Source organism: Ciconia boyciana, chromosome 4 (assembly GCF_034638445.1).
Source record: "Ciconia boyciana chromosome 4, ASM3463844v1, whole genome shotgun sequence".
NCBI lineage: Eukaryota > Metazoa > Chordata > Aves > Ciconiiformes > Ciconiidae > Ciconia > Ciconia boyciana.
Genome location: NC_132937.1, coordinates 95,884,001 through 95,908,147, shown reverse-complemented (window position 1 = coordinate 95,908,147; position 24,147 = coordinate 95,884,001). Strand labels below are relative to the sequence as shown.

Here is a 24,147-nt window from a genome sequence, read left to right as displayed (position 1 = left end):
AGGCAACACAATTCTCCACACCACGTGCTTTACATTTGATGTTTTACCACTCAACGCCATGAGTGATACAGAGTATGAAGCTTGAAATCCTGTCTACTGAACAAAGACAAGCAAAGCTTTTGTTCAGCTCCAAGAAACTCACAACACTAGGTCCAGCATTTGGAGCCAAAAGAGAAAAGAGAGACAGCGGGGTAGACTAGGCTGTGGCAAAAAGAATTTAAAAAAAACCCAAAACCACAAACCAAAAAAAACCCCAAACCGCCCCAAAAACAACACTGTTTGGATGAAAATTATTTTTACTCTCCATTTAGCGGACATGGCCAAAGTTTGGTGACCGTACAACTTTCAGGATTTATTTTGAAAAATCATGTTTCAGCTATTCAAAATATAAACATGCTAAAGAAAAACACCAGCTTTTGAAGCTTGAATACACTGCTTCAGAGAGCAAAGGCTGTCAGGCAACTGATTTTTTTTTTTACTTTGTGGTTATTCTTTAAAAGTGCCACACCACCATGGAAATTGATCCAAGCACTAATGCCTATTACACATTAGCGTGTAATGCAGTACAGCATACTGGTTATACAATACGCTATTGTTCAATAAACTGTTAAGCAGTAAAACACTACTTAGGAAGGCCATATGCTTGTCAGGGAGATTGTCAGGAGAAACTGTTAGTCATTTTAATGAGAGGGAAACAAAACTAACTCCTCCCAAAAGTTAGCTGTCTCTTTCAAGGTAAATTAACGCCAATTAGCTACATTCTTTCATCAATCTTCCTAAATGTGTTTTTTTCAGATAAAGCTATAGAAAAACAAGATAAATCTCTGACTCACATGTGCTAAGTGTTTTATGCTAACTGAAATAAGCAAAGATTACTTCACTACAGAGTGCAGTGGCAGACAATTCAGATCATAAATGCAATGGCAATTAAAAAAAACCCAAACCCTCACAAAATAATGGGTGCTTTTTCCTATAACAACATACTCATTTTCCAGCTCTGTTGGCTTTGACAAGGCAAACAGATTAAAACAATGGCAACTTATTTCCCACTCAAAAATGTAAATAATTTAAACTGCTAGTCATAAGAATTATAGAAAATAGTGGAAAGAAGGCTTCCTGAAGAAAGTAGAGAGGATTCTACAGAAAAGAGGTCTTTTTTTTTTCCAATTCATAAAGGTAAAACCAGCTTTAATTGCGAAGTTTGTAATACCAGTTGCATTTTTGACATAGGAAGACAACCCACAATTACACACAACTACATGGGCTGTAAGTAACTGGGCTCAAAACATTTGTCAAGAGAAGAAAAACTTGTGTGCTCCTTTCTGTATATGAGTCCAAAAGTGCTCATCAGTAAAGCCTGCACTGACAGTATAAGTATTTGTGAGTTTCTCAAGTATCACCTGTGAATGCACTTTTAAACCTACCGCTTCTCCACGTCGCTCCAGTCCCTGAAAAGCCTTTCATTTTCTTTTTGCAGGTGCTCGTTTTTTGCCTGCAGTCTTCCCAGGCAGTCTAGGCAGTAACCAATCAGCTCCTTGACCACCTCCACTGGCCTCGAAACTTGCTGTAGCTTCAGAGATCCAAGTTGAAACTAGGACACAAGGAAAGAATGAGTTACTTCATCTGTACTAGAAAGATCACAAAACCTTGTTCCAACAAACTTGAATACATACTTAATAAGCATAAGAAATACCTTACAGTCCTCCAGTTCAAAGTGATATAATAAATTTGTCACAAGAAGAATTGTGGAATACGTGGAATAATCTACCCGCCCATTATTTACGCAGCTAATACATCTTAATGGTCACCTGTCATTCAACAGGCACAGGACATAAGCACTGACATACTTTCTAAGGGGCAGGAAAAGAGGTGCCATGCATGAAATGTAACTCGATATAGCAACAACCTGCTCCTCTACAGATCAGAGGAGGTCAGCTGTATAAAGGTGCAGCCACAGGTTTTTATATAAAAGGCATTTTTGACGTAATGCAGAGCCACAGGAACTGAAAACCTAACGGTATTGCTAACATGTTCTTGCCATCTGTCCAATGAACTAGCTGAAGTAACTGGCTGCTTATTCTGGTACCCACTGCAGCAATACAACCACATAAATATTGCTGTTAAAACAAATTAAGATTAATTACTTTTGATTTAAGGTAGCACTACAAATGCCTGTCTATGATCCATGCACGCACTCGATGGATGAAAACTAGCCCACGAGTACTAGCCCAAAACTAGTCAAAAACAAGCCCCCTTCAGGGCTCAGACAGCAAGTTCTTAATAATAAAAGGAGTTCTTCAATTAAATACGTAGCCTCAATAATTCAATGCCATTAAAGGATAGGATCTATAATGAACAGTTGTATTTCTTCAGCAATGGGGATGTTATACAGGATATACAAGAGGTCTGAACAGGTTTGTTCTGCCTGGTCTGGCAGAAACAACAGAAAACTGTTGTTTCTATTATGTTAAAGAAGGAATAGTTCAGCCACATGCACAAAACAGTATCAGCTAAACCATAAACACACAAAGCTGGATGAAGATATACAGATAGAAAAAATGTTCAGTGTGACAGTTTGAGGCAATTGAAGAAGAGAGATATTAAGGTTGCTTGAACAAGGTCGCACGCATTATCTTAAGAGAAGCAAACCAGAAGCGAAGGAGCTGACTTCGGTGCTCTGGAGTGGGTAGATGATGGGGAATCTGAACTACCTTAAGGTACACTTCCATAGCTAATAGAGCCTACAGAAGCCACTGGGGCCTTTTCTGACACCTCTCCACATCTAGCAGCAATACCATTTGCCTAGCTTGACAAAAAAATAGTTGATGGAGCAGATCCAGAGAAAACCAGAGTGGGCTGGATGACACAGTCCAGACTTTGGCCAGCTTAAACTACAGCAGATGCAGATCTTTCAGGAATGAGGCATCAAAATGACTTGGCTTTGGTTGGAAATGCCTGCAGAAATGTCGAGTTGGTGAGGGGTACGTGGAAGGAGAAAGGGTCCTCTCTCACATCTTGTAATTATTAAAAGGATTGACATAATTGTTGTGGCATTTCCCTATGAATAGGACTATTACTCAACTTTTCAACTTGAGTACACGGCAATAACATCTTTAAAAGAAATATAAATGTAAGTGGTACATGCTAGGGAAGAGTTCAGCCTGTGTCATGGCACCTCACCTATTAAAATCAGAAATGCCATTTCATTCACTTTTCTCCTCACTTTAGTTCATTTTACTTGGGAGGACATGGCAAATAACTAAATAAAAGACATCCATGAAAAAAAATGTGTAGCATTTGTTAACACTTCTAAAAAGTAAAGTTTACTACCATTATACATAAGGTTTTGCTGAAAAAGACCTTGTAAAAATTGCTCATAAAGGTTTTAAAGGCATTGTTTGAAACAAATAACAGTCCTTCAACTTAGATAAGATATTTTATCTGTGGAAGTCTCTGCAACAACATGATACCATCATGAGCTTCTTCAACAAGGTTAATTTATCAGAAAATGCAGTAAATCCAAAGGTTTAATTTCAAAGTACCCACTGAACTGTCTTCAAAATTCACATGTACTGTCTCTAACATGTTGTTTTCCTTTAGCTTACATACATCTGATGGCTATAGATTAAAAGATGCATTTAATTTATTTTTGGAAATTAGATTACATTATCAGTAACCCCTAGAGTGATGCGTATTCCCTGGATATCACACTTGCTGTTTGACAGCATTAACAAAGATGGACATTTGCGTAAAGGAAACTGTTTTTCATCACTTGCAAGCCACCACCATACTATAGGGATAAAGAGTTCATGCCACACTTGAATACTAGCCACAGAGATAGAGAAGCACAGTAGTACAGATAAATAACAACACAATCCTACTTATACTGTAGACGAAATAGCAAGAAGAGTACATCTTTTTGTCTTATGCTTTAAATATAATCAACTGAGATAAGGCATAGGCAAATATGTTTAATCAGGACAAATTAGCATTGTCCAAATTACAGTTTGCTCAGCACAAAAGAATACGAATAATTCTAAAACAGGTTACAGTGAATAACAACAGATTTCAGCTGAAAGCCTGATTCCACTCACAATCAAAGTCATGCAAACACACAGCAGACATTTCAAAAGCAATTGTAATTATAAAAAAATTATAAACAGTTCAGCCTCTTACTTAAACAATATTACATAAACCGATACTTCTAGTGCAATGTGGAGTTTTGAAACTGCAAAATACATCCTCAGCTTCATGGACCTCTGCCATGAAAGGATTTCTGAAAATCTGGAAGAAAAAACAATGCCCTTCTTTTTATAAAAGCTGATGCACCGAAAGAAATCAAACCAGGCTTTTGGGCATGCTACCTTTTTTGATGAATTCTCAAAACGGAGAGAGGGAGAGGTCATGCTGCAGAGAGTGGAGCAAGAAATGCATGCCAGCCTGATGAGCCACTGCTAACGTGTGCACCAACAGAGAGGGGATGCTGGGCAGATTTGCCACACTGCTACAGGGACACAATGAATGTGGTTGGCCATCTTTTTAGGTGTTCATTTCAAAGTTAACACAGTAACAATCTTTAATTTAGTCTTTAATTCAGTCTTTATACAAAGCAATTGACTGCTACATACTTTCTTACATGAAACTGCACTGCTTTCTGTCTTACACACTGTGATCTGTGGACCATTTCTAGCAGGTAAGTAAAGCAAGCCCATTACCAGGAGGCTTAAATCCATTAGGCAGGTGCTCACTTATCGATCAAAAACCCAAAAATCATAAGGCTTCTGCAAAGAAGTATTCTTCTGTATATTCTGCCCTGGTCGTCTAATCTTAACTTAATATAGTTGTAGGAAAAAAACTATCTGGGTTACATTGCAGCTACCTCCAGCACCTCAGTGCAGACAAACACGGGACGTTTAGATACAGCCCTAATTAAGCCAAAAGTAACATGATATTGGACACACAGTTTGGCTTTTCCTCATTCATACAGGATGTTATACAAAGCGTACCAGAAAGTCTTCTTGACTGTTTCTTCAACATGAAATTATTTGTTACAACCAGCTATTACACTGTCTGTTTAACAAACAGAAATGTTAGCACTAACAATAGTAACGTTATCTGAACAAATTACAACTGATTGGCATTTGCCCCTGTAAAGTGCTGAGAGACTGATAAGCTGTAAGGGCAGCCAGATCCATTTCACTTCCAAAGCATCAAGGCAAAGCGCGAGCCACTCGTAAAACAATGTAAAGAAAACGAAGTCTCAGGACAGTTTTGCTCTGGAGTCCTACTGACACCCCAAATTGGAAAGCAAACTGGTAAAGGAGCAGATGTACAAATTAGCAGAATTTTAGATCCAAGGATTCTGAATTTGGGACAGACGTGTAATTTGCAGCATTGATTAAGACAGAATTCTATTAAAATTGAATGTTTGGGGGGAGAGAATCATAAAAAAGGAGGCATTAGTTTTTCCACATATTGCTTAGTTTTTGCTTGCAACTAAACCAAGAAATAGTTCAGTTATTTGTCCTTCATTGCCAAACCACAGTAGTGAAACTGGAAACAATTCAAGGAAGATTCAATAGAAGTGGTTAAAGATCAGGATACCATAAGAAACAGTTAACTGGGTGGGATATCAAGATAAATAGATCTTGCTTACTGCATGAGTGAAAGCTCAACATTAACACTTCACAAAGCTAGTTTTACATATAGCATGTCTATGATTTAGATCATATTTCCAAGGCGAGCCTCATTTTGTAAATTCCTGCACATTGCTGCTCTCTAGATCAATTTATATTTCTTGCCATTCTTCCAGCTGCTGTAGCTCTCTAACTTCATACCATCTGCAGATGTAATTAATGTGCTTTCTATTTCCTCTTTCAGATCATTCAAGAAAACATTATGTAAAACAGTGAAGCACTAAACACTTCATTTATACAGAAAATGAGCAGATCTGCTAGAGGTCCCAGTGGACAACAAACTGACTGTGACTGATATACTGCTCCCCTTCAATACCTGTTTTTTTTGTTTGTTGGGATTTTTTTTTAATTGTTTTTTAAAGATACATGAAGATGAATATAGAATCATTTAGAAAGTTGTGTTCCCTTAATCAGAAATCACACGCAGCATGTATCCATTAGACCAGTATTTTAAGTTTAGAAATAAAAACAAGAATTAGAAGCTTATGACAAAACTGTCATTTTCCCACCACCTCTCACCCTGCCCACTGTTTGTCTTTTACAGATGAAGAAAGAAGTGATCTCAACCATAACACAGAAAATATTTTGGAAGCAAACTGAAAAGCTTCTCAAGTAATTTTTCTTGTAATTATTGATATTTACAGGAAGATGTTTCACATAGGGGGAAAAAAGTCATTAAAATATGAGCCAACACATTTTTTCATGGAAAATTCTAAAACTACATGAAAATTACTTTATTCTATAGAGATGGTGGATTTTAATTTTGCATTAAAAATGTATATATGTCATATCATCTTGGCATTACTACATCCCACTAGAAAAGAGAGTTATCATATCTAAAGGCAATAATTATCAAAGGTTATGCACTGAAAGGAGAAGCCATTTACACAGCAATGCCTGCAAGCTCTCTCCTCTGGGGCAGAATCTGAAGCTAGATACTTACAGTGAGCTAATTTCCAATAACAACAATTTTTCATTATGACATACTAGTCTATAAGAAAAAAACATTCAGTTTGGAAACTCTCATTTCATCTGCATTGCTGGCCATGACTTCTCTCTGTATTACCTAAGTATCCTGACAATGCTTTCTAACAGCATTTATTATCCAAAATATATTTAAGGAATTCCATACTTCCACAAGCTAGGAAAAAAAAATTCATTTAGACAGACAGATTTTGTACTTTCTTGTCTTGGCAGGCTATAGCAGCTATATAGTTGGCTTGCTTTCTCTCTTCTATCTATATTGCATACTTAAATTATAACCCATAATATTTTGCTTTGTCCTTCCCTATTTTGAAAATGATTTAACAAATAATTTTTACAGAGTGTACACTTACAGATACTTAGGTCTGGTTTTGAAATGAAAATATTCCTGGTGTGTGAACTAATTGATGGAGTTTGAATTGTATGAGTCAACCTACAGCCTGTAACAGAATCATCTCTAACTCACCTCACTCACCTTCCACTTTTCCTACGCCTTCGGAGTAGGACTCAGAGATCCTTGCGCTCTGCTTCTAGTCACAGTGTTTCAAACTGTGTTAACAATCAGTTGGGTTAGCATAGTTAATAACATCTACATCCTTGCAGACAGATGCTGCTTCCTGCAAGGTATTGTCTAAGTAAATGTCCTTTCACCAGGGAAATATTAATGAAGAATTTGAGAGGGAAAAAAAATTCCACAGGAGCCCACCAGCATGGAGCAGCTGTGTAGTCCCTCTCTGTCTTTATCAAGACCTGCAGTCTGTAATAGCAGATGTGACCCCTGTGTTGAAGCAGGAAAGCCCTGTAGACCCATATAACAACAGATCCTTTTGTCATTGCCCTATTCTGAGCATCTCTCAATGCCTTTCCGACACTAGAAGGGAGCTACGCTGGGAGGGATATTTCTACAATAGAGCTCAGTCTTACTAGACTTTGGTCCTTCCATGCTACCTAATAACGCCAGTTCAGCTGGGTCTTTGGGAACTAGGGAGGATGGAGGAGCAATCAGGGTGTTTTTTATTAATAAAAACCCCACAATCTGAAAACCATATGTTTCCAATACTCAAAAAGCCATATTAATAAATCTCAAGAACCAGACCAAAACAAACACTTTACTCACTTATTTTTCAACACTTGCATAGATTTATACCTGGAAAATTTTGCTAGGACAACATATTAAAAGCTATCAGCTAAACTATCATGAAGTCACCTATTGATGACCTTGCCTATGACTGGTGCTGAAAGTAAATTCTTTACCATAGAGTCAGAGATTAGCCATAACATACAGGACAACACTGAATGTTACATTAATTCAGAAGTAAGATGTCTCCTACACGCTTGCATTGTGATAGGCAGTGTAAGATACAGCAACTTTCTTTTCTCAGCTGAGAGCTGGAACTCTTGCAAGACAGACAGGCTGTGATTTCCAGAATCAGCCTTGCTACTTCTGATTACATATCAGCTACCTCTTCCACTCCATGAACTAAGACAGAATCAATACCTTGATAAAAGTACATTTTCACTATGAAAATACCTATGAATTTAAAAGAGGAAAATGTTAATGAAAATTCATGTACAGGGTTAAAGAATATGACCTACAAATGAAGGATGCTGACACTTAGTTGCCTATACAAAGAAAGTATTGTTACAAGCTTGAATCTGGAAAGCATTATACCATTTTTATTTCTTAAGTCAATCAGTGAGTGGTCTTGATTTTTTAAAGCTGTGCCACTATTATCTCCAGGGAAATCATTCAACAGTAACCATGACATCCCTGGGTGTGGTAATAAAACGAGTACACTAGACTTGCACAATACAGTGATGACAATGTGAAAGCAGAAGTTGCTTTTGTAACAGCAAACTCTAGGAAGCTAGAAAAATTACAAAGTACCATGGAAGCCAAGAAATCTTGCTGGTTACATCAGTCAGTATAAAAATATGATCACCAGTTATAAAAATCAAGTTTAAGATAAAAATCCTTTCTCCACTCTTGCCTTTCCCTCCTGAAATGTTATTTATGACAAAATATTACCTCATCGTCAAAAAAAAAGTATCTTCCTTCTTGACGGAGGCATTACATCTATTCTAGAGCAAAACAGCTGACATAAGTGATTGCTATTTTTCTCAAGTTTTTACTATACGCTGCAGAAACCTTCCACATAAATTGCCGTCATGTTAGCTGCACATCAACTGATGAAATTCCATCTGGTTTCACTATTTTGTATGGCAGGGGTTCCCAAATATTTTGGAGAGTGCTTTGCTGTTTCTCACACCCGCAAACCCACACGTTCATGGCACCGTGGCCCCCTTAGAATTGCAGTGCAAGGAGGCTACATCTGTATGGTAAACTTAAGCAGAAATTGGGAACATCGCCAGGTACTAGAATACTAGTATCGTATACATCTATAGCACTAGAACGGCCCCAGCATGTCCTTGGCCCATGCCAGCGACCACCTCGCCACCCTCTGCAGGCACATGGCAGGAGCTGGAGCATCCCAGGGACCGCTCCCAGGAGGAGTCCGTGTGCAGCCACCCCCTTCTGGAGGCTGAGGGAGTTTAACAGCATTGGACATCGACGGTTCCATGCCAGTTGGCCTCTCTGCCTGGGAACATTCCCAGGAAATTTTAATTTACTGGTGCAGAGGCAACCACAGTAGTCCCTGGAATAGTGCTCCATCAGGTTTGCAGCAGAAGCCACTGTATTTTACTAGATTAAGAAGGACCAAGGCACACTGCAGAAGGAGCTCTCAGGTTTCCCTTTTGAGGGAATATCTGGATCCTGGGGAAAGAGGCAGAAATAAGGCTGAAGAAGGCTCTGCCACTTTCAAGTTATTCCATCCATCCCTCATCAACTGTACGCTGCAGCATGGGCCAGACTGGAAGCAGATTCCTCTAAAAGCTCTTCATATTCATTGATTGAGAGGGACCTCTGGAGGTCTCCAATTCAACCTCCTGATCAGTGTCTGTCTTGTGCTGGGAACCCAAAACTGGACGCTGTATCAAACTGACTAATGCCAAATAAAGAGGGACAGACCCTTCACACGCTCTGCTAATTGTGCTCCTGTCGATATGGCCCAGGGTGCGGTTGGCCTTCATTGCTGCCAGGGCTTGGACTCAGCTCGCTGCCTGCCAGGACCCAGGGCCCTACCTTCAGAGCTGCTCCCCAGCCCCACTGTCCCCAGCCGAGCCCCGTGCAGGGGCTCTCCCAGCCCTGGGCAGGGCTTTGCATTTGTCTGCTGACTTTCATACAGCCCATTCCCCCAGCCTGGCCTCTCTGGGTGGCAGCCCTGCCCTTGCATGCATCCACTGGTCGCTCCAGTTTGGTGCTAAGTGGAAACTCAATGAATGCACACCCCATCACCTCCTTCATGTCACTGATAAAGATATGAACAAGGACAGGTCCCTGGAGAGACCACTGCAGCTCTCCACCTGCTACCATCCTCCAGGCCCATACAACCCATTAACCACTGCCCTCTAAGTCCCATCATCCAACCAGTTTTCTGTCTCGTTCTTCACCCATCCAGACCATAACAGCCCAACTTGGACATAAGAATATTGTGGGATACAGTGCTGAAAGTCTTGCCATACAGCTCAGACAAATGTTGTCCTCTGCTCTTCCTTCAGGCACAAATCCGGTTGTTGTATTACAGATGGCAGTCTGTACGGTTTGGCATGATTTATATTTGGTAAATCCATGCCAACACCTCCCAGTCATCACCACCTCTTTCATGTGCACACAAATATGCTGAGAGGAGTTGCTCCATGACTCTCCCAGCAATCAAAGTGAGCCTGACCAGTCTGTAGTTTCCCTGAACATCATTCCAGCACCTTTTGAAGACTGGTGAAAGACTTGCCATTCTCCAGTCATTAGGGACCTCTCCCAATCTCTGCGAGCTTCCAGATTTGATAGGGACTAGTCTCACGAAGGCCAGCTCTCTAAGCACCCTTGGATGCAGCGCATCTGGTCCAATGGACGTGAATGGGTTCTTGTGATGGAGAATACAGTAACATGAAAAGCCAGCTCTGCTCAGCAGTCTAAATTTCTGATTCTTACTCGGATTTCCCTGAAATTCAGTAAGATCCTTAGAAGCGCTGCACTTTGACTGTCTGTATTTAAGATCATTTTATCAAGAAGTTCTCAACGTAAAATCCCACCACACTGTTCAGGGGAAAGAGGAGGAGGATGTCTTTGAAGATTTAGATATTGTACTAAAATTTGAACATCATTTTCATGAAACCTCACTAAGGCAATTCTTTGCAATCACAGGAGACAATGTCACATAAATGCTCTCATAAAGAAACTGAAGTTTTTAAAAGAGTTTCTTGATCTCACTAGTCTAGCTGGAAAGCTGTTCGGGTCATCTTTTTCTAATTTGCGACTTAAACGCACACATGCCCAACTCCTATCCATTTGCTCTTGGACAGACACTTCCAAGTTCCTTAGCTGATAGGATTCTTCTCGTCCCTAGTGTTCAGACTAAGTTATTTATAGATAATTATTTTTCTCCATCAGTATTTATTCTGTTGAACTGAAGCTCAATGTTGTAGCTTTGGCTACATATGTGTTAGGCTCTCTATTCCTCATATCGTACAAGCTTCCTCCCTATTAGAATTTTCATTTATTGACTGTGGATGACCAGAACTGTACACAGTGATAGGACGTGTGGGAATGCTTCAAAGCTGCGCCAGGGGAGGTATAGACTGGACATTAGGAAGCATTTCTTTACAGAGGCGGCGGTCAAACACTGGAACAGGCTTCCTAGAGAGGAGGTTGATGCCCCAAGCCTGTCAGTGTTCAAGAGGCATTAGGATAATGCCCTTAACAGCATGCTGTAACTTTTGGTCAGGCCTGGAGTGGTCAGGAAGTTGGACTAGGTGATCGTTGTAGGTCCCTTCCAACTGAAATATTCTAGTCTACGTAATTCTAAATATATACCATGACTAAGTAGACTGTGCAAATACACAGAAGATAAACATAGAACTTACATGACATTTGCACATTTCATTTCTTTCTTTCACCTTGCCACGTTTGCCCTGTAAGAATCACCAGGTTATGGGGATTATCTATATTTCAGGAGGCCTGGTTCTTTAGATCATTCTAGAATAGAAATGGTAAATAAAAATAGTAAGCACATGAGATAAAAAAAAAAGAAAGTGAGACATGTAGATAGGTAAGAGGAGTTGTGTAGGTGCCAGGAAGACACTTACAGAGCAAGAAACGAATTGATTTCTTTCATGAACAGCATTATATCTATCTGTCTTTCTTTAAAGCCTTTGGAAAACTTCCTTGTTTAACCTTTACACTCCTTAGAAACATCATGTTTCACATATCTATACAATCAGCTACTTCTGTGAAGCTTAATCCCACCCATGCTGAAATGGTCTTTAGCTACTGAATTTTGACAGCTGTGACATGGTCTGGTCAAGATCTATTCAGGCTATGATTCACTACCCTAATAAGTGCTCTGTAGTAAGTTTTCCCAAACTTACTCTAAAAACTGTTGTTCATGAGAGTACTTGCCCCTCCCCCCCGTTAAACTCATATATATTAACAAGACCCAAATCATATCATTGTAAAATGTGAGCTACATTGCAAAAAAAGGATGAACTGAGGAAAGTTACAGAGTATTTACACTAAAGCAATGTTCACCTCTCAAGGTGCTAAGCTACAGAAAGCCGCTACTATTTTTCCCCTCAATTTTCTTCACCACTTCGCAACAGAATTTTAAAAATTAAAAATACACAGAATACTAAAATGCACTGCAGCAGTAATATGCAGCACCTGTAACATTACGTATTTCTTCCAGTTCTTCCCCAATGGTAATCAGGCACAGTGTTCCACTTTACTAAAAAAATCTAAGCAATTGGAGTAAAAAGGCCGAAGGCAAAGCTACAGAAAGATCGGGTGCACTAGTTACTTATTAGATTAATAAATATGGAATGGTCAGCTGTACATTATAGTTCCACAAATAGCGATAACAGAATTGTGATTATGTAAAGAACAAACAATTCGAGCAGTTTATTGAATTTGGGATGAAATTATTACTTCACCATGCAAAAATTGGCGGGTTTGCGTTTTATGCATACATTCAAGCGCTTTATCTTCTTTTATGCTTCTCCTCTTTTATCGTTCCCTTCTATACTTCAGGCAACACTATCCATTCAACTCTCTGCTACCAGTCTGCCTCTGAAGTGAGTTTACAAAGACAAGTGAAGCAGGACATCCTTAAAAGATCTTTTTTTCATCTTTTCCTCATTAATTCAATGGCTCCAGGAATAATCAGATACTTTCCTACCTCACTGAGTAGCAAGCAGGTCTGTGAGCAATGGAACTACTGAAGCCTGGTTTCCTATGGTTATGACTCTTGTGCTGGATCCCCTAATGTCTAAGAAGGTGAGAATCCAGTCAAAGCTTTTCCCTTATTTAGGGCATTCATAACTTCTCTTTCCCATGAGGATTTGCTAGTGTCTAATAACACAGTTGATCTCATTCCACAGTTTTTTCCAAAGCAGACATATGAATAGGGTCTCTCTTCTCCATCCAGCCACCTATTTCCATGAAACTAGTAGGAACCTGATATCTTTGAGACCTTTACTCCTGTCAAATCTGTTTGAAATTGGCCAGTAGTTTCAAAAGTTATTGGGGGGAAGGGGGAGGAGGTAAGAGACTGGCAGTCAGCAGAGGCACACAGCATGATCACATAAGCTTTGTTTCCTTAGGAAGCAGGGCAAAACACTTGCACATTTTATTATTTTTAAAATTGCCTTAAATGAATTAGGAAATGAGCTTTACCTGGAGATTGAAACTTGTTTTCTTCCTTATGTAACTTATAGTGTGGCAATAATACCATAGACTCTAGACAAAACATCTGGATTCAGGCCTCAAGTTTTAAATACATGAACAGTTCACAACTATGTTAATTTAGATTTCAGAGAGAAAGCCTAGTAAGATAGCTTAAATCAGAATGCATTTCCTACGGTCTAAGAACAGAACATGGGCCATTACCATAAATCAACTGACACACAAACTTATCACATAGCATCTTAACTTGTGTTTGAGGCTTGAGTCTCCCAAAAGTATGAAAGGATGCTTGCCAAGGATTTTTAATTTAATCTGATGGCATTTTTTGTCAAATATTCTGCATTTCTGTTCAGGTTTCCAACTCAAAAATTATTCCAGAACAAAGCTCATTTAAAGAAAATCTTTAAAGTAGGAGTGTGAAGCTCTTTTTCTGAACAGTTAATCACAAAGTATACATAGCATGAACATGTAACACTGAAAAAACACCCCATGCAACCCTTTCAATAATCTCCAGAAAAGTTTCTACAAATGTTATGAAAGGTAGATACAGATAAATGTGCTTTTAGCAAAAATATCCAAAATAAAAGCTAGGCTTGCAGGAGTGCTTGCGATATTACTGTCAGTAAAAGTTCCAAGGTAACAAAATATGAATGATTAATACTTCCAAGATTAAAAAACCACCACCACATTATGTCTTAGCTGCTGCATAATGGGAGTATTTTAAAACTACCTGTCAACTGATCATATTCCTACATGTGAAACCCAAACTGCAACTTTCTTTAAAAACTTTAATAAAACATAACTGAAATGTCTGGAGTAATAAGTGTCAGATATGAAGACAACTTGTCTTGGGAGCTACTTCCCTTCAAACACTGACCTTTAGGTTTGGGAAGTAATGGAAACTATAAAGTGCTTCTTGAATACACCCTTGGAACTAACATGCCAACATTTTGCAGTAATTTAAGTCTGACTTCCCCTGAATATGCTGTACTCTGACAGTTAACAGCTCAATGACTGCACATGATTTTTTTGCTTGGAAAGTAAATGTATAACCACGTGAATAAGCATGAGATAATGCCTAGACCAAGGCAAAATATAAAAGTGTTCCCAGCTAAGTACTACAAACAATTTTCCACTGTGAGTAATAACACAGGATTCATTTAGAACAACCATTGACTGTTTTCAGGGTGGCTTTTTACCCTTTGTTTACAACATCCTTTCAGGACGTTGACAGCCACTTGCTAAAACCTTTAAGATCCAAACATCTGACTACTTAATAAAAACTTCATTGAATGGAGTTATTTTATGCCATTCAAGAAAACAAGAGGTTGAAGATTTTCCTCTATAGTACTAAACTCACCTATCTGAACTATGTGGTGAACATCTGTGTACACTGTGCCCCACCCACAAGCATGGAAATACTCAATACATCACAAGATATATGTAGTGAATATGACAAATCCCCAGTAAAGCCAAAATTTCAAACAGTGTTAACTACATAGAAGGACATAAACACTTCTATAAATTATCAAGATACAAATAGCATATTTCTTTCCATCCAGGAGTCTAAAAGAAACAAACAAAAAAGCCAAACTCCTATTTTCATGTAGAAAGAAAGAAGCACCGGCTCAGATTCAGGAATGCAGTGCATATGAAATAAATTTTACTGAGTTATATCTGTCTACCCTTATGTCCCTTTTCTTACTGTTTGATTTCATCACCAGCAAGAGACTTCCCCCACCCCCTTTACGACTTAAATTACTCCACAGATATACACAGAGTGAGATCCTACACACAGAAGCTAAGCCCCTCTAGCCCTCCTCAATGCCCTCCTCAATACACCTCTAGCCCCTCTAGCCCTCCTCAGTACACCTCTTCTGCCTTCACGCAGGAATTTACATTATTGTAACCGCCTTCACGACATAATTATTTTATATAAGCATTAAAAAAAATATATCAAAGGAGTATTTTAAAAAATCAAGGCATATTCACCTGTATTTCCTTGTAAAACACTGAAGAGATGCAGAAATTTGACAACCAAAACTTCTTCTAGACTATATGGACCTAAAATGCTCTAGTAATAGTAGGATATAAATTTTTACAGTTAACAGATTCTCACTTTGCAGTGGGTGTGTGTGTGCGCACTTTTTCTTCCCCTTCTTTTGTCAGAAGAATACCCCCTCCAACAATAGTAAAGTGTTTGTGACCACGGTGCTAGATGGTACATCCTACAAGGACCCACCCAGCAAACCCAACTCTCGCATGAAATTATAATGCAAGGAAGACTGTTCAAGCCTGAACCATTTACGGGTTCAGTAGCAGCACATCTTTAACCCCAAACAGATGGGACGCATATCATCCTTTGAGCCATTTCTGTCAAAATGTCTGCAGGAATCACTGTGTGACTCCATTCAGAACTACAACTCCCAGCAGAAAATTCCCTGTCTTCTACCCAATTTCCTTTGGATACACTCATCTAAACAGAGGGATATAATGAAACATCAGCTGCAGATGACTTGGGAAGTTAAGGAATTAAGATGCCGTTATTAAAAGGCTAATAGCAGTTCAACACGTAATACTTACGTATAGGAATGACTTGGGAAAATATTGTATTTCACATTGTCCAGGTTAAGTAGCAGCTCACAGTATGTTTTTGGCCTTCAAGGAGGATCTACAGCATAACTACACTTAATTTCAGGATGCTAGTATTCAACTCTTCTTATTGCTGTGCTCCCAGGCTCCTTAAAGGAACAAATCAATGCACACAAAAAAGGATAGTTTATTTCTCAGAGGCTTCCCTACAGTCAGAACAAAAGGGAATTTACTAAAATCTTGTTTATGTCTTGTTTATGCTCTGGGCATCACATTAAGGTTTCCCTTCTCAAGTCTGGCACTACACAGACTCATTATGATAGAGGAGGATTTAAGACTAAGTACTACTGCTAAAAATATCATGTTACACATTCTACTATGTAAGAATAATTAAAATATGACATTTTTATTCCATAGGTGAAGGTCATTTCAGAGCACTGACCGATCATAGGTCATTTCTGACTGACGAAAGGTCATTTCATACACTGGCTGATTCAAGGTAATTACTAAGTTGATATAGCAGCTCCTTTCACTGGCACTACAAACTCAACTCTTGCTCCATTCTAGCAAATAACTTTTCCATATGGATTATTATCATGATAATAGACTGCAAAAGTTTTGCATTCAAGAAACTCATATTAGATTTCCAATAAAGATCAATTAAAAACTGTTTTTCTGAAAATTCAAATCCACATAACTTATTTTTATATATATATACACGTATATAAAAAGACAAAACCCCCTCATATCTACAAACAACCTAATGCTTAACATAGATGCAATTATAATATGTGTCTTTTCATAAAGGAAGATTTTACTGAGATCAAAAGTTGGATTGGATGCAATTAGAGAATATTTTCCCTGAAACCTTATAAATTCTCCTCCACAAAAGAAATATGGTTAACAGATAAAAATGTTAGACTAAAGTGGTTGCTAGCAACACAAACAAAACATTTACTTTTTTCCACATAATACTGTTTGCAAAAGCTGTTGTTACAAAGTATTTAGTGAATTAACGTTTTCTGAAGCCAAGACAATCCTGGAAGAAGGAAGGCATTTCTGTCTCGCAATTAGAATTCTACAGAGCACAACTGACTACTTCAAGGGACGGTGTTTTACGACATGTTAATATACAGCCTGTTGAAGATCCAGCATTTTAATTCACTAGGATTGAATTCCTGAATCAGTTCTGAGCACCTGGAAACTTCAGAAATTTGTTTCTATTCTTCAGGTGAGTCAATGAAATAGGTTCCTTCATTATGCTCGTAGCAAAAGATACGGTGAATATATTTTGTACCTGGACTGATAGATCATCACTAGGATGGTTACAAACCATCAGAAACAAATGCCAGTAGTAAAAACAATCAAGCCAATTATTAAGGTCTCAACTGACAGTGCTATGAAATAAAAGGGAAGACCACCTACTCTTCCCACCCTACAGTTATCTGTGTTGTTAGATTCATGCACAGTTTAACCTGATGGCATGGTTTTCTCTCTGACGACTGCTCAGCCAGGTGGCAGGATACGTTCCAGCTGCTGGTTAGACTACGAGCTTGGGTGAAGCATCATGAAGCCACTGATCCACAGGTCACAGTCACGTCAAATTATTTGCACAACAGAACAGAGGCAAAAAGTTTCAGGGAGCCAGGGAAAAGAGTGAAGGCTTCTGTATTACAGTGTAATTAGAAAGCACAAGCTCCATGCATTCAAACCTGGGGGCATAGACAGATTGCCTCTGGAAAGCCTCAGCTGTTTGTCAGGCATTTCAGAGGCCAACAGCAGCACGCTCTACTTATCACAGAAATGGCTCAATGTGGGGAAAGAACCAAAGAATTTAATTTGACCTTCACTGCAATTTCAGTTAGAGGGAAATAGCGTTTCTCATGTCTGTTATATTTCTATATTTTATTTTCTTTATTTTTACATGTCAGCAAAACAGTGCAAAAGGGAGACTCCATTGATTTTCTGAAATCCCCAAGCCTATAATAGTAATAAATGGTAGAACAACTAAAACTTTCTTATGAATCAGAAATTAGTGGGTTTTATTTGGGTTTGGTTTTGTTGGGAGGGGATTGTTTAGGTTTTTTGTTTTGGTTTGGGTTTTTCTGTTTGTTTTAAACATTCACATTATCTTATTCCAGAATAGTAAAATACTAGCAGTGGAGTACCTTAAAGAAACTGCAATTGGGCCAGTGTTGTTTAACATGATCAACAAAGAAAACAACAAAAAACAGTACATACAGTGAGGTGGCAAAACTCAATAAACATATATATTTCAGTTAGCAACGAACTGGAAAAAAACGTACACAGCAGCAAATGCAAGCAATAGCCAAAGATGGAGAGGCAATTTTTCCCTTAAAGCTCAAAATGTCTCTTAATATCACATGTTAACAATCAGTTATCAGCATTAAAAATCAGTATGCTAATATGGGTAAAAGAAGATCTATGGAGACAATGTGTGAAGAACCACAGTACTACTGAGAACTGAACCATTTTTCAAGGCAGGGTTCTGGTTTTGGTGACTTTGTGATCTGTGTCCTGTCCAGGAAGCTGTGATGGAATAACTGACTCAAAGACCACCCTACATAGACAAGTGCCCAACCTAGAGGCCTGCACACAGAGAGAGTAGTAAAAAGCTTAATTTTATAATTTTTATTTCATTTTATATCAGTATTGCACTGTCAAAGGGACATTGCTCAGTGAGACAATGGAATGTCCTGAGTTAAACAGGATCCGATACATTCATGTAGGTTCTTTTTTGACTAGGATAAAGCAAGTACTTACATGGTCTGAACTCTCCTCGGGCAAGCAGTTATCTCCAGGCTGCCAAATATAACTTCACTGAGGTTCTCAGCAGTCTGGTTCACTTCATGGTCAGCTAAAGATCTGCAAAAACTTGTTGCCCCAAATAAAATCTAAAACTATTCATAGTTGAGGAAACAGCAAAGAAAAGATCCACCACTATTTCTGAAACTACCAAACTGATCACTAAATCTGGTTCCCATTAGAATAACTCAATGGTTTTCCTAGGCATATATGTGTAAGACCCATGAAACTGCTCCTTAAAGCAAATCCAGTCTTGCGCACACAAAGCACATGGATATACATTAAAAAAACTTTTGAAAAGAAGCCATATCACATTTTGGGACAGCTAGTTTAAACACATAAGATGTGATTATTTATTCTGCGCTGTAAGCTGAAGGAAGTAGTGCTTTCAAGCTCTACGTAGCTGAACTGGAATGACTAGTAGCATGAAATAGCCCAGACTGCGAAGCAAATAGCGTAAAGTGACTCTACCAGCCCACACAAACACAAGTGAGAGATGAACCAGAGCAGCAATGAGAGATGAACACAGCAGACTGCAATAGCTCTTCACTGCCAAACACCAAAGTATAAGAACTCCTTTAAAGGGGGGGTGGGGGGAGGAATGGCAATATCCTGCTCTAGACTTGCAAAGTGAGGAATATTATTTCATGTTTTGCAAGACTAGCATCCTGTAGTCAGTAGCCAATACCACTCAGACCAACCTCAGAGCCTGCTAGATTTTTTGGCAGACCAAGATTTAAACAATCATTAAAATAAATAAAACTTAAGTAAGGATGCTCCACATTGCTAAATAATTTCTTTCCCCTTACTTTAAGCCAACTGAAAGTCATGGTGGTAATTAGAGCAAATGTTGCTTGTTAAGAATATCAAAAGAACATAGGTAACTGCTGTCTACACTTCCGTTATAATATTAAATATGTCAGAGCACACTGAAACTTGCAAATGCATCATGTTTATTCTTTTTATATTTTGTTTTTATCTACTGAAGTGCAATGAATCAAATATGTTCGAAATTAAAGTGAGAATGATACCATGCTAAATTAACATGGAGATAAAATTTCCAAGAAGGAAAAAAATATGATAATCATGAAGAGCCTTTGCATGATGAAATCCACCTGCAAAGCAGTTTTCCATAGCAAATTAAGGAGTTTTCCTTGTTTAATCTTTAAAAATAAATTGGAAATACTTAGTCTTCACAATCCACAAGTATAACTTAAAAAAACAAATGCAATTCTCCATATGCCGTCTGCCAATCCTAACTTCCAGCAAGCTCAGGTTCTACAAGAGACAGTAAGTGGACTAGTCCAAAAGACCAAATGCCCGCATCAAGAACTACAAATTCATTACTTGCCAAACAAGTGCAAACAGAGAAAAGATGTTAAAAAGGTTACTAAAAATTGCCCCAAAGTGCAAAATGAACATTGCCTCTCCAAGTTTTCACACTCTTATCAGCAAGATTGTATCTAACAGATCTGAGCACTTATATTTGTGATATGATTGTGATATGAGCACTATATGATTTAGAAGAACTTTTCTGAACCTTTTAAACTATTTAAATATGAAATATTTAAGTTATAATGCCATAACAGAAAATGGTCTTCTAGTCACGGTAGCAGCACTGTCCATCTCTTCAGCATTTTTTAAGGTTCTATCACCTCAGTGCGTACCTGCTTATATCTGTGTCTAGTATCTAGTATCTAGACCCGTGTTCAACTTTAAATGATACCATCTGCAACATGAGAATAACTGCTATCAAGATAAATCTGAGTGGGATCTTAAGAGTACCTGGTCTCTTCAGAACCAACATCTGTGTGTACAGAATCATCTACTATTTACAGAATTAAGTAGGTAAAACTCACTGCCTCCGCAACTTGCCTTTCTTAAACGTGAAGTTAGAGGTAGTTACCCCAGCAGATCATAGTCATGAGCACCTGTGGCATGTCTGAACAAGACTTACACAGTTACTTCCAAGAAAGGAGTCACACTACCAACTGAATAAAGCCTCTGTAGTTGTACAGATTACAGACTATAATAAGTATCTCCAAGACAGGAAATAAAGCCGCTGTTTTCATCTAAATAAAGTTTAAGGAATTAACTGATATCTTATATGGAGGTAAGTTTCACAGACTAATACTTTAGGGTAGTATTCTATGAAAATCATAGAATTGCATCTAAAATTGTGCAATTGCAAAAGTGGTTTTAGGGACATTACTCTCTTTCCCCTACATTATGAGGTAGCTCTCATCAATAGAGAACAAAACATTTTTGTCATATGCCTCCCAGGAGAAAAGATAGCTCTTTGCAGAAGAACTGCAAGATAATTCACGTCAAAAGTAGAAGAAATCATAGCTACTAGGAAAACAAATACTGTATTTCAAAACCCACTGGGAGGATCCTGTTGCGCAAGAGGTCAGAATAGTTAGTGCTTTCCTACTTAAATTCATTAATTGTAGCTAAGGATAGATTTATTTATAAAAATGAGATAAGTTCTCTATCATACCACGATTATTTCCTTTCTTTTCTTTTATAAGCCAGTAATGTAAGTCTTATATACATGTTTCCTTTTCCTTTCCACTGGTTCTCAAGTTAAAAAATAGTAATTGAAAAGTGAAATCCAAACAGGATTACTCTTCTCACTTTTCTCCTTGATAAATTGAGCAATATTTAAATATAATGTTATATTTAAATAAGCCATAAGTAAAACAAACAATAACACAAATCAAATGCTTAACTGTAATGGTTAACCTGTCCAGAAAGCAGTCACTTAATGACACATAAGTTAGGAAGTTGCAGTGTTACAGAAGTAGCTGAAACAATTCCTCCCAGCCCTGGGAAAACCCGTATCATAAGGACCGTAAGGACAAGCTCCACAGAGCCATGAAGACTAAGCCACAGGCAGGTAGGAAGGGCAAGTATCTGATAGGTTTGAGAGAAAACTTGGGCCCAGTTCAGGCAGCTTAAGCCGTTTTGTCTACTGTTTCTTTCAGTCAGACACCGCAGACCCAGAACCAGGCAGCAGGCGTGGGATTTTGGCTGAAACTGGGCTGCTGAAATCAGATCTTCAGAGCATGCCGCACTCCACCCTGCACTCCTAGGATAAGTACTTGAGCTCTACAGTTGTAATTCTACTGAAAAAGAAAACACTTCCTAGTTCAAAGGAAGACTTTCTACTGCCTACAATTCTTTTTTTTCATTAAATGGGATTCATACTATTTAAGACTGTGACTTTGCAATGGACTCTTGGATCCAGTGATGCCTGGATGGTTGAAACATAGAATCTCACCAGTCTTTAATGTTGTTCTGAACAGATAGGGTGCCTGCCCATATGCAATACGTCGTGAAGTCAGATGCCAGACAGATTCTTACAGAGTAAAAGTCTACAAATACTGGGACCAGATTAGTTTTAGCTGTCCTTGCAGGTCATGCTAACTCAGCAGCATTTTCAATGCTGGGCCATCACTTTATGATGCTCACAGGTAAGTGTTTCTCAGACGTAGGAAGCTAGTGTTTCACAGAAGGAGTAAGCCTCCGATTCCTCCACAGCTTGCACTCCAAGAGCAAGCTCCTCGTCCCTTGCATTTCTTCACACTGCTGAAGAGCCAGCAGTCTCTGTGGTCCACTGCCATTCCCCCTGCAGTAGACACAAAGGAACGGGTGCACAAATGCAACACATTGCTCAAGAGGAACCCAGAATTCCTGTCACTTACTGAAAGATAGCAGCTGCTGTGGCCAATCAGTGTGGTGAACCTCAAGGTTACAAACTCTTGTGACTTGATTTTTAAGCATATCCGCTTTCCTACTTATAGCCAGAGATGAAGGACAGAATTTTTGGCAACCTAAACAGTCTCCTCAGGTTTTTTTTTTTCCCTCGTGGGACAAAAACAGAAACTACTGACTTCGGGACGTTTTGAGCAAGGAAGTGTAGTGTTCAAGTTGACACCTCCTAGGATCCAGAAGACCCATAGCTTTATCTCAAGCAAAGAACAAAAACCAGAACTTTGATTCCAGCATCATCACGCACCCATACCATTGTCAGGGATTTCCAAGAGAAGACATACGAGCAGTCTGTGATGCAGGCAGACAACAACAGTTCAGGTCCCCCCAAACACGATTTGCTAGCACTGAAGAAGCCCAGTCTACACTCTCTGCTTTGAAATCTGAGAATGTCCCGAGATTGTCATCACCCTCTGGACCAGGAGATATTATTATGGTTAGTATTGTGTACTGCTGTGCTATACTAGGAGCTGGAGAAGGATCTGTCTTTGGTCAGGTCAACTGCAAAAGACTCCAAAAGAAAAAGGTTTTGCATCACACATGAATGCATTAGCACAGAATTCCTTACTGCCATTGTAATTTCTGTATACAATATAGAAAGCTTAGTAAGTCCATTCTTACTTTATGTAATTTCATCCACCTAAGACAGAGGAAAATGTGAGTGCATCATACAAAATGCACTCATAAAGAGAAAATGAAATTAAAATTTTCCTCCAATGAAATGCTTAAATCTTAATACTCCTTAAAAGAAAAACAAACCAATTACCCATCCTATCAGATCAGGAATAGACTTATCCAGAAACGTATGTCTTCAGAAGAAAATAATGAAGTATGACTTTAAAGTAAGTCAGTCAAGGAGTAAGAAGTGATGATATACAAAACTAGGGGCAATTTCATCCCTTATAGTAATGAAATATAACCTATGTTTTTGTACAACTTAATTCAACCTTATTCTGAAGTTGTTCCTTCTCCTCCTTGAAGCTTCCTTACACTTCCTAATAGCCTACTGCAACTTTATTGATCTTATCATAAGAATGCTTTTAAATTAAGTTAAAAATCAGAAACCATATGAATAAACAATAAGTAACTTTCTGAAAGCCTTGATCCAGACATTGATGTTGTGCCTTTAGCTAGATTTGTGACTGCTAACATTTCTGCCAACTGAACTACTGCTTTTAAGTCACACACAAAGAAACAGCAGCCATTTAAAAATTCGTGTCAGAAGCTACTTAGTTCATGGTGTCAGTAGATAAAATGGAGAAATAATTTTGACTATTGTAGAACAATATAGGTGGTAGGGACCTGTGGAGTTCATCTTGTTCAAAGTCTGACACCTATTTACCTCATCACCAATATAATTTTGTGGAGTTTCCTAGATATTTTCTGTCTGAACACTAAGCCTAGTAATGCTATTTGGCCCTACTCAGCTTGTAAGAATGTAAGAGGATTACGATTTTGTAGCATTAATATTTTAAG

The 24,147-nt window shown here is 38.5% G+C and overlaps 1 protein-coding gene across 9 annotated transcripts in view; it reads right to left on the bottom strand.

The window, feature by feature from the left end:
- XRCC4 (X-ray repair cross complementing 4) overlaps window positions 1-24,147 on the bottom strand; it is a 190,644-nt gene that overhangs the window by 106,385 nt on the left and 60,112 nt on the right. For all 9 annotated transcript variants that reach the window (XM_072860694.1, XM_072860697.1, XM_072860692.1 and 6 more), the window contains one exon: window positions 1,425-1,591. In XM_072860694.1, coding sequence (XP_072716795.1) covers window positions 1,425-1,591 — 167 coding nt within the window. The remainder of the gene's footprint in view (window positions 1-1,424; window positions 1,592-24,147) is intronic.